We start from the raw sequence: 10,823 nt of genomic DNA, 5'->3' as shown, positions 1-10,823 counted from the left end.
GGCCAGCTCTAATGTTAATTTGATATTGCCTCAAGGGCCAAATGAAATTAAACGGCGGGCCAGAGTTTGACACCCATGAGCTTAGGCAATGCATATTTATAAATATGCATTGCCTTGTATTTTTAAACTAACAATATTGTCAATAGGCAGAAACAGAAAATGGTCAATTCACTCTATACAGTAAATATATAATATATAGATATATATATACAAACAGTAAATATAGTACATATAAATATTTAATCTATTAGGCTACGATTTAAAAGCAATGCTGCTCCATGCACAGCTAACATCAGAAAATTAATAACTGCAGCATCATCATTTTCACAGCTTTTTTGTTGTTAGAGGTAGAGAGCGTTTTAAAGTGAAGTTCAAAATATTTTTTAAAGGCACAAAAGACAGGTCAGATATTGAGGAACTTACATTTATGAATATAAAACTTAGCTAATAGAATAATGAGGTTGCAAAGGTAGAATTCCTTTTCAAATTTTTGTTCATACAGTGTAAAACCAAAAATCACATCTTTAAAGCAAAGCACAAATTTGTCATGATTATTGTCCAGGATGAAGTGACAGATGCCCTGCCATAATGATTGAGTGCTTTCACAAGTCCAAAACAAGTGGTTAACAGTCTCTGGATGGATGTTACAAAAGGTGCAGTTTTTTTTTTAATTTATTTATACTTTTATTAGTAGATTGCACATTTCAGTACATATTCCGTACAATTGACCACTAAATGGTAACACCCGAATAAGTTTTTCAACTTGTTTAAGTCAGGGTCCACGTTAATCAATTCATGGTAAAGGTAACATCAATGTTCTTCTTGTATCTAACCATCTCAGAATTTACAAGGTAGTAACGATGAATGATTTTAAAAGATATCTCTTTGACTTTGTTGGTAAGTAAATACCTGTCCAACAGCAACTCAAAATGTTGAAAGAGTCATATTGGACCAAAAATATTAAAAAAAATAATCTGTCTGGAGCCGCAAAAAATTAAAAGCCTTATATCAGTGTTTCTCAACCTTTTTTCAGTGATGTACCCCCTGTGTACATTTTTTTAATTCAATTACCTCCTAATCAGAGCAAAGCATTTTTGGTTGAAAAAAAGAGATAAAGAAGTAAAATACAGCACTATGTCACCAGTTTCTGATTTATTAAATTGTAAAACAGTGCAAAATATTGCTCATTTGTAGTGGTCTTTCTTGAACTCTTTGGAAAAAAAGATATAAAAATAACTAAAAACTTGTTGAAAAATAAACAAGTGATTCAATTATAAATAAAGATTTCTACACAAAGAAGTAATCATCAACTTAAAGTGCCCTCTTTGGGGATTGTAATAGAGATCCTGTCACACCTATGGATCTTGTTTTGTCATGTTATGTTTTTGTTTTTGGATTCTTGTTTCCCGTTTTACACTTCCTGGTTTTGTTTTTCCATAGTAACCCATTAGTTTCCACCTGGTCTCCAAGTCGCCCAGCCCTCAGTCCCACACCTGTTTCTAATCATCATAGCTGCTATTTATATCATTCTGTTTCTGTCCTCGTCCTGGGAACTTTGCTATTTGCATTCTGCTTCATGCCTTCACGCACCCTCAATTACCTTGCAATCCATGCCCCTTGTACATGTCACAGTAAGTTTTTTTTGTGTTAGTTATTCATAGTTTTGCCACAGTGCAAGTTTAAGTTAGTTCATTGTCTTTCATGCCATCGAGCAGTTGTTTTGTTTTCCTGATTGTATTTTTGTAGCCAAGTTTTATACCTCTTTGTGAGCGCCCTTAGTTTGTTTATTTTTGTATTTAGAATTCCAAATAAACATGTACCTTAATTCACGCCTGGCTCGTCCCATATACCCTCTGCGTCGAAGGAGCACACTCAATCCTAGTCCAAGCCTGACAGATCCATCTGGATTCATGAACTTAATTCTTAACATTTCTTCACAAAAAAAGAAATCTTTTACGTCAATATTTATGGAACATGTCCACAAAAAATCTAGCTGTCAACACTGAATTGTTGCATTTCTTTTCACAGTTTATGAACTTACATTCATATTTTGTTGAAGTATTATTCAATAAATATATTTATAAAGGATTTTTGAATTGTTGCTATTTTTAGAATATTTATTAAAAAAAACTCACGTACCCCTTGGCATACCTTCAAGTACCTCCTGGGGTACGCGTACCACCATTTGAGAACCACTGCCTTCTAAAAGTGTTAAAGTAAAAGTACCAATGATTGTCACTCACACACTAGGTGTGGTGAGAATATCTTCTGCATGTGACCCATAAACTTCACCCCCTGGGAGGTGAGGGGAGCAGTGAGCAGCAGCGGTGGCAGCGCTCGGGAATCATGTTGGTGATTTAACCCCCAATTCCAACCTTTGGTGCTGAGTGCCAAGCAGGGAGGTAATGGGTCCCATTTGTATAGTCTTTGTTTTGTTTTTTTTATTGATTGATTGAAACTCTTTTTAGTAGATTGCACAGTACAGTACATATTCCGTACAATTGACCACTAAATGGTAACACCCAAATAAGTTTTTCAACTTGTTTAAGTCAGGGTCCACGTTAATCAATTCATGGTATGACTCGGGCGGGGTTTGAACTCACGACCTACCGATCTCAGGGAGGACACTCTTATAATGACGGCAACACATGAAGTAAATGGCTATATTAGCCTACTATCAAAGGCTGACGCAAATCTTCGTTGACGGAAATGTTGTATCATAATTTTTATTCATCACATTTTTACAACATTGGAAATCATTAGTATATGAATTATATTTATATAGCGCTTTTCTCTAGTGACTCAAAGCGCTTTACATCGTGAAACCCAATAGCTAAGTTACATTTAAACCTGTGTGGGGGGCACTGGGCTTGCCCAAGGACACAACAGCAGTGACTAGGATGACGGAAGCGGGGATCAACCTAGTCACTGCCGTTGTGTCCTTGGGCAAGACACTTTACCCACCTGCTCCCAGTGCCACCCACACTGGTTTCAATGTAACTTAGATATTGGGTTTCACTATTCAAAAGCGCTTTGAGTCACTAGAGAAAAGCGCTATATAAATATAATTCACTTGACTTCACTTTTCCACATAAATGACAAATTCTGTCTTTTTGTTCCAGTCGTTGTCATGTGCATGCACTCGGTCTTACTTGGAGGAGAGGCCCAGGCTACATTCCTCCTCAAGGCGCAGCAAATGGGTCTGACCTCCGGGAAGTATGTCTTCATGCCGTACGACACGCTGCACTACAGTTTGCCCTACAGCGCCTCCTACTTCCCCTTGCAAAACAACAGCCAGCTGAGGGAGGCCTATGATGCTGTGCTCACCATCACCATCGCCTCAGACCCCGTTTCCTTCACTGAGGCGTTCACTGCTGCGAAGAATAATAGGGAATTGACGTTGAACGTTGCCTCGGAGCAGGTGGGTGCCAAAACTAGCTGGAGTATTACGACTTTTAAATAACACCAGTTCACAATGCAGGTTAATCCGCTATTCGGGACCATCTACAACAGCATCTATCTCCTGGCGAAGTCCCTCCACAAGGTCAAGAAAGCTGGCATGCATCTGTCGGGCTCAAACCTGGCCTACTATACAAAGAACATAACCTTCAGTGGCTTCAACCAGAAGGTACAAGTAGACAACACGGGTGAAGTCAAAACCACCTATGTCATCTTGGACACCAACAACATCGGGAGTCAGCTCTACCTGACCTACGTTGTGGATCTTATGACCGGTCGTCTTCGACTTGACGGGAAGTCCATCAATTTTCCTGGAGGATCTCCACCGCCATCTGATTCCAGCTGCTGGTTTGTTAAGAGCGCCCTCTGCACAGGAGGTACATTTTCCAAAAACTATTACTTCTCATGTGAATATTCTGAATATACCAATGATGTATTGAGAAGAATATTGCTGCTACTTCCCATATCAGACCACATGTAGTTCTTCTTTAGACAAGCTAAGACTGAATAGCATCTCTGCTGGTTGCAGACAAGTAGTTCACCCTTCTTATGCCCAATTACAAACCCCGTTTCAATATGAGTTAGGAAATTGTGTTGGATGTAAATATAAACAGTATACAATACTTGCAAATCCTTTAGAACCCATATTCGATTGAATGCACTACAAAGACAAGATATTTGATGTTCAAACTCATAAACTTAAATTTTTTTTTTTTTAAATAATAATTAACTTAGAACTTCATGGCTGCAACATGTGTCAAAGTAGTTGGGAAAGGGCATGTTCACCACTGTGTTACATCACCTTTTCTTTTAACAACACTTGGAAACTGAGGAAACTAATTGTTGAAGCTTTGAAAGTGGAATTCTTTCCCATTCTTGTTTTATGTAACGCTTCAGTTGTTCAACAGTCTGGGGTCTCCTCTGTCGTATTTTGCGCTTCATAATACGCCATACATTTTCGATTGGTAACAGGTCTGGACTGCAGGCGGGCCAGGAAAGTACCCGCACTCTTTTTTTTTACGAAGCCACGCTGTTGTAACACGTGCTGAATGTGGCTTGGCATTGTCTTGCTGAATTAAGCAGGGACGTCCATGAAAAAGACGGCGCTTAGATGGGAGCACATGTTGTTCCAAATCCTTTATGTACCTTTCAGCATTAATAGTGCCTTCACAGATGTGTAAGTTACCCATGCCATGGACTCGTCAGACCACAGAATAGTTTTCCACTTTGCATTAGTCCATCTTAAATGATCTCGGGCCCAGAGAAGCCGGCGGCGTTTCTGGATGTTGTTGATAAATGGCTTTCGCTTTGCATAGTAGAGCTTTAACTTGCACTTACAGATGTAGCGACAAACTGTATTTAGTGACAGTGGTTTTATGAAGTGTTCCTGAGCCCATGTGGTGATATCATTTAGAGATTGATGTCGGTTTTTGATACAGTGCCGTCTGAGGGATCTGAGGTCACGGTCATTCAATGTTGGTTTCCGACCATGCCGCTTACGTGGAGTGATTTCTCCAGATTCTCTGAAACTTTTGATGATATTATGGACCGTAGATGTTGAAATCCCCAAATTTCTTGCAATTGCACCTTGAGAAACATTGTTCTGTTTGACTATTTGCTCACGCAGTTGTGGACAAAAGGGTGTACCTCGCCCCATCCTTTCTTGTGAAAGACTGAGCATTTTTTGTGTAGCTGTTTTTATACCCAATCATGGCACCCACCTCTTCCCAATTAGCCTGCACACCTTTGGGATGTTCCAAATAAGTGTTTGATGAGCATTCCTCAACTTTATCAATATTTATTGCCACCTTTCCCAACTTCTTCGTAACGTGTTGCTGGCATTAAATTCTAAATTTAATGATTATTTGCAAATCAAAAAAAAATGTTTATCAGTTTGAACATCAAATATGTTGTCTTTGTAGCATATTCAACTGAATATGGGTTGAAAATGATTTGCAAATCATTTTATTCTGTTTATATTTACATCTAACACAATTTCCCAACTCATATGGAAACGGGGTTTGTATGTAGCATCATTATACGATGTAGTGTTTCTACTAACAAACTACGATAAAATATATACTGCATTAATAAACATACCCTGCCTTCCGCCCAAATGCAGCTGAGATAGGTTCCAGCACCCACGTGACCCCAAAAGGGACAAGCGGGAGAAAATTGATGGATGGATGGATTAATAAACATATATATTAAATATAAAATGTATTTGTAGTGTCCCATCATGTCCAGCAAGTGGTAAAGTGGTGCAAAAAGTCTGCATTTATCCTTGTTTTTATCATATATTTGGAACAGACTTATAATCCTCGCGATACAATTTCTAAGAATTTGCTTAATGAGCCTCCCTTCCTTTTATCTGCTGTGTTGTGCAACATTGTGCAAATTTAGCTAATATTGTGCGTGGTGAGTGTGTTTCTTTTGTGCGTCATCCCCATCAGGTTGTTGTCATCCACAGGTGTGGAGGTCAACTCCATTATAATGGTGTTTTCTGTCATCTTCGCCCTGGCTTTAACAGGGTTCGCCATTGGTCTTTGCATTAGGTATACAAGCAACGGTTCAGTAAGACCCGCTGTCATTGGCTGAATAATGATTTCATTCTCTTTTTTTGGATCAATCCGACAGGAGGAGACTCCAACAAATCCAGCTGGTCAAAGGTCCAAATCGGATCCTGCTGACCTTAGAGGATCTTACGTTCATCAACCCTCAGCTTAGCAAGAGGGTAAGCAGCCATGTTGTTAACTAGTGTTTAGCTTTAGGAAGTCTGTTTTTGTTTTGTTTTTTGTCCTGTCCAGCTTCTTAGGCAAATCATATCCATGATATGGGCATATGTAGATGCCCATATCGGCTGTTCAGATTTATTTTACCAAAGAAAAGTGTAGGATACCTCTCTTGTTGCCTTATTTTGTATTTGACTTTATTAAATGTATTTATATTATCATTTGATGCAGCAGGGCCGGAGCAGGAGGGGATAAAAAGAGAAAAAAAGGAAGACAGAGGGGGAAATTATGGACAAAAGGGGAATAAGACAGAGAGACAAAACATCACCAGCAAACACAACAACAACAACAACAATAGAGCAATATCATCAAAATACGATATGTACAAATATGATGGTAAAAGGGATAGCAAAGAGCATTATTACACTACAAATGGAGCAATACAAATACCAATAGAAATAGCACTGTTAATCATAAATAATAACAAAAATGTTCCTGTATTATCAACAATACAGTTGTTCAAATGCAACAATACATATACGTAATGAAAACTACGGATAAAAAATGAATACCGAAAAATGGAGGGGAAGAAAGAGATGCAACCTTTATTAACCTTATAGATTGTTATAGTAACAATAGGTTAAGCTTTGTCAGCGTGCCATGTGTTACCCAGTTTACCCTAGGGCAACAACTTTAATATATGTTTGATGAAACGTGATTATGTGCATGAGTGTATGTATGTATATGTACTTGTATATGTACGGAATGTGTATATGTATGTTTGTAAAAGTGAATGTATATGTGCAGTATGTGTATATATATGTTTTAGGAAATCTCAAGACAGTTGTCATCTCTTTAATCCCCACACAGAGAATCACTTTAGAGGACCTGAGCGAGTCTAAAAGTGCTTTCGAGGAGAAATCCGCAGAGCGCTCACACTCGGTTCACAGCATGCAGACAGCAACTCATGAGACCACCAACGTTGCCGTTTTTGAGGTCGGCCCATCCTTCGTTCATTTTTTCTAAATGAGAGGCCATTGTAACGTAATTACATTCGAATGTTAAAACATGTGTCCTCTCCACATGCAGGGGGACTGGGTGTGGCTAAAAAAGTTTGAGGATGGACACTTCAAGGAGGTGAAGCAGAGCAGTACAAAGATTTTCACCAAGGTTAGTTCTCGCATGATTATGCGTACACAATTTACAATTAAAAAATAGAGCTTTTTAGGAGTGATTCTGTTTGAGGACAGCTGGACAGAGATCTAAAGTAGAATTCATAAGTCTTCCATTTGTGCCAGACATTGCCCTATTCAATGCAAGCTAATGCATTGTATTTATTATAACAAGGTCCGACTGGCTAAAATGTATTACGGAATATCTGTATCCTGCGTGAGTTTTCACTACTTTGTCGTCAAGAAAGCTTATTGTATTAAATTGGAAAGCAATAGCGCCTCCCTGCCACACCTGCTTGGAGATGAGCAATATGCTTTATTTCCTCAAATTGGAGAAGATTAGGCTGACTTTGAATGGTTGTTATACAATATTTCTAGAAGTAAGGGGTCTTTAAATATGGAAAGAAGACTGGTGTCAATATTGCCTCGACTGAAATATTATGTAGATAACCACTAAGCCGTTTTTGCTTTGTTATATCTTTTAGTGGGTAATCGGAGGTTTGGAGAGCAGTTGTCCGAGACTCTATGTTGGTGTACTTATTTAACTGATGTATTTTATTCATTTATAAATACCGTATGTTTCTTAATATATTTTATTATGATTTAATACTATTATTATTTATCACATTTTTTCTTTTGTGTGTCTTTTTTTGGGGGGGGGGGGGAAGAAACATTTGATGTGTGATTGTACTCTTGACGTTGTATGTGCCTTGAAACGCAGTAAACAAATGTTTTTAAAAAAAAAGTAGGGCCTTTCAAACAATTAATTGTATTTTAATCATGATTATTTAGGGGTTTCCTACAGAAAAAATACAAATAATCACTATTAATCTCAGATTGATATACGTTTTATATATGTAACTAGTGGACCATAAACAGCTCATATTTAAGTTTTTAATAATAGCAACATGGGACTGCACAATTTATTTGCTTCTTTGTGATTTTTTTTTTAAACACACTTTTACAAATACACACACACACACAACAGTATCTCTCACACAGACAAACTCTTTCTCTATAACTTTCCACTTCTGACACGGGCTCATCTTAAAACAAACTTACTATACAAGACAATTAAAAAAAATATGCCTCCTCGGTCTTCATGACAGTCTGGTCATGCGACTGTTTAGGGGTGTACCTCCAACGCCACAATATTGATCGATTGGTAATTTGCAATTTGTAGTTGAGTTTTCTACCTCAGCAGATGGCTTTGGTCTTGTCGGGAAAGCCACCCGTGAGGCTTTGGAACTAGCTTTGGTTTTCAGTTTGCACTTTTCTTTGTCCATTTCTGCTCTATGTTTGTTCCTGTATTGTGACCGTCGGCCCACAACACGTGTTTAGGGGACCGCAGATGTGGGACCCCCCCTGGGCGACCGGTGCAATGGACGTCGAGTGGATGTAGCATAATATTGTGATAGTCCAGTCCATAGTGGATCTAATATAATAGTGAGTGTCCAGTCCATAGTGGGGCCAGCAGGAGACCATCCCGAGCGGAGACAGGTCAACAGCGCAGAGACGTCCCCAGGCGATGCACGGACGAGCGGACCCCGCGGGTCCCGACTTTGGACAGCTAGCGCTTCATCCGTGGCCGCCGAACCTGTGCCTCCCCCTCCACAAAGGAGAGAGGGGCAGAGCAGAAAAGAAACGGCAAATCAACTAGTCTAAAAGGGGGGTCTATTTAAAGGCTAGAGCAGGGGTGCCCACACTTTTTCTGCAGGCGAGCTACTTTTCAATTGACCAACTCGAGGGGATCTACCTCATTTATATATATCATTTATATTTATTTATTTATGAAAGAGACATTTTTGTAAACAAGTTAAATGTGTTTAATGATAATACAAGCATGTGTAACACATATAGATGTATTTCTTTCACAAAGACAAGAATATAAGTTGGTGTATTACCTGATTCTGATGACTTGCATTGCCTGGAATCAGACAGTAATGATGATAACGCCCACATTTTCAAATGGAGGAGAAAAAAAGTTGTCCTTTCTGTACAATACCACATGAAAGTGGTTGGTTTTTGGCATCTAATTCATCCGCCTTCCATACACTTTACAAGAAAAACATTGGCGGCAAATTCCGTAGCTTGCTTGATTGACATTCACGGCACCCGAGGGTCTTGTGAGATGACGCTGGCTGCTGCCAGTTCATTATTATGAAAAAATGACAGAGAGGAAGGCGAGAAACACTTTTTATTTCAACAGACTTTCACGCCGTCCCTTCCGTCAAAACTCTAAAGGCCGACTGCACATTTCCTATCTTCACAATAAAAGCCCTGCTTCATGCTGCCTGCGCTAACAAAATAAGAGTCTCGGAAAGCTGGCGTGCACAAGTGATGTGCACGTCAGCTTTCTGAGGGATCGCTTGTGCACGCCAGTTTTCCGAGACTCTGTAACACTAGGATCTTAGGAGGTATTTATGAGTGGAAAAACACCAGAATCCGTTGGCTCAAATGTGAGTAAATCAGACATTTTTTTTAGAGCTCAGAGGTCTCTCTCTTCACAAGAAGGCTGTTCTGGATTGTACTTTTTTTTTTTTACTTCAATCAATAATACTGTAAAATAAATCAAAACAATACTGCTGTGGCACTTCTTGGCTAATAAAATCTAGTCTAATATGTTGTTGATCTGCTTTCTAGATGAAGGACTTGAGAAATGAGAATGTCAATCCCTTCCTGGGTTTCTTCACGGAGTGCTCCATGTTCGCCATGGTGACGGAGCATTGCTCCAGGGGGAGTCTGCAAGACCTGCTGAGGAACGAAGACGTGAAATTAGACTGGATGTTCAAGTCCTCACTTGTGCTTGACCTCATCAAGGTACATACCTGCCCTCATGTGCCGCCCACTTAATCTTGGGATAAGTCTTTATCAGTGCCTGCACACTCCCAGAGGAATTGCTGCTCACATACTGGATTGTCTCCTGGGCTTTTGATTACATTGTTCTAGTTTGTTAGAGAATCACAGTCAATCTCTACGGTTTCTTTTGTAAGAGATACGCTTCTTAAAAGTTATCCTTAACGCGTGGTTCAGCAACCCGCGGCTCTCAAGCTGCATGCGGCTCTTTAGGGTTGCCCTGGTGGCTCCCTGCAGCATTGTTAAAAAACGATTGAAAATAGAAAAACACGGGGGGGAAATAATTTTTTTGTTTTGGTATGTTTTTTGTTTGAGGACAAACATGACACAAACCTTCCCAATTGTTAAAAAGCCTCCTGTTTAATATATTTGTGTGTATGTTTCACTGATGAAAGTATTTGGTGAACATCCTTTTGTCCGACTAATATCAATGGTTCTTGAACCTACCATAGTGTGGACTGTGACGCAACAGTTTGTGTACATGTAAAAACTTCCATTCCTTCTTTGTCTCATTAGGTACACCAAACATTTTATACTGTGCGTAAATGCACAAAGGTGCGCTTTGTTGATGTTATTGACTTGTTGGAGTGCTAATCAGGCATAA

At 39.1% G+C, this 10,823-nt stretch overlaps 1 protein-coding gene across 3 annotated transcripts in view; it reads left to right on the top strand.

Annotated features, from left to right (window-relative positions):
• The window catches only part of gucy2f (guanylate cyclase 2F, retinal), a 71,937-nt gene that overhangs the window by 46,307 nt on the left and 14,807 nt on the right, over positions 1–10,823 (top strand). For all 3 annotated transcript variants that reach the window (XM_061878706.1, XM_061878707.1, XM_061878708.1), the window contains 7 exons: positions 3,123–3,421; positions 3,482–3,836; positions 5,930–6,014; positions 6,097–6,193; positions 7,062–7,187; positions 7,281–7,361; positions 10,007–10,183. In XM_061878706.1, coding sequence (XP_061734690.1) covers positions 3,123–3,421; positions 3,482–3,836; positions 5,930–6,014; positions 6,097–6,193; positions 7,062–7,187; positions 7,281–7,361; positions 10,007–10,183 — 1,220 coding nt within the window. The remainder of the gene's footprint in view (positions 1–3,122; positions 3,422–3,481; positions 3,837–5,929; positions 6,015–6,096; positions 6,194–7,061; positions 7,188–7,280; positions 7,362–10,006; positions 10,184–10,823) is intronic.

This window comes from Nerophis ophidion, linkage group LG18 (assembly GCF_033978795.1).
Source record: "Nerophis ophidion isolate RoL-2023_Sa linkage group LG18, RoL_Noph_v1.0, whole genome shotgun sequence".
Lineage (NCBI taxonomy): Eukaryota > Metazoa > Chordata > Actinopteri > Syngnathiformes > Syngnathidae > Nerophis > Nerophis ophidion.
This window is presented reverse-complemented; position numbering and strand designations above follow the sequence as displayed.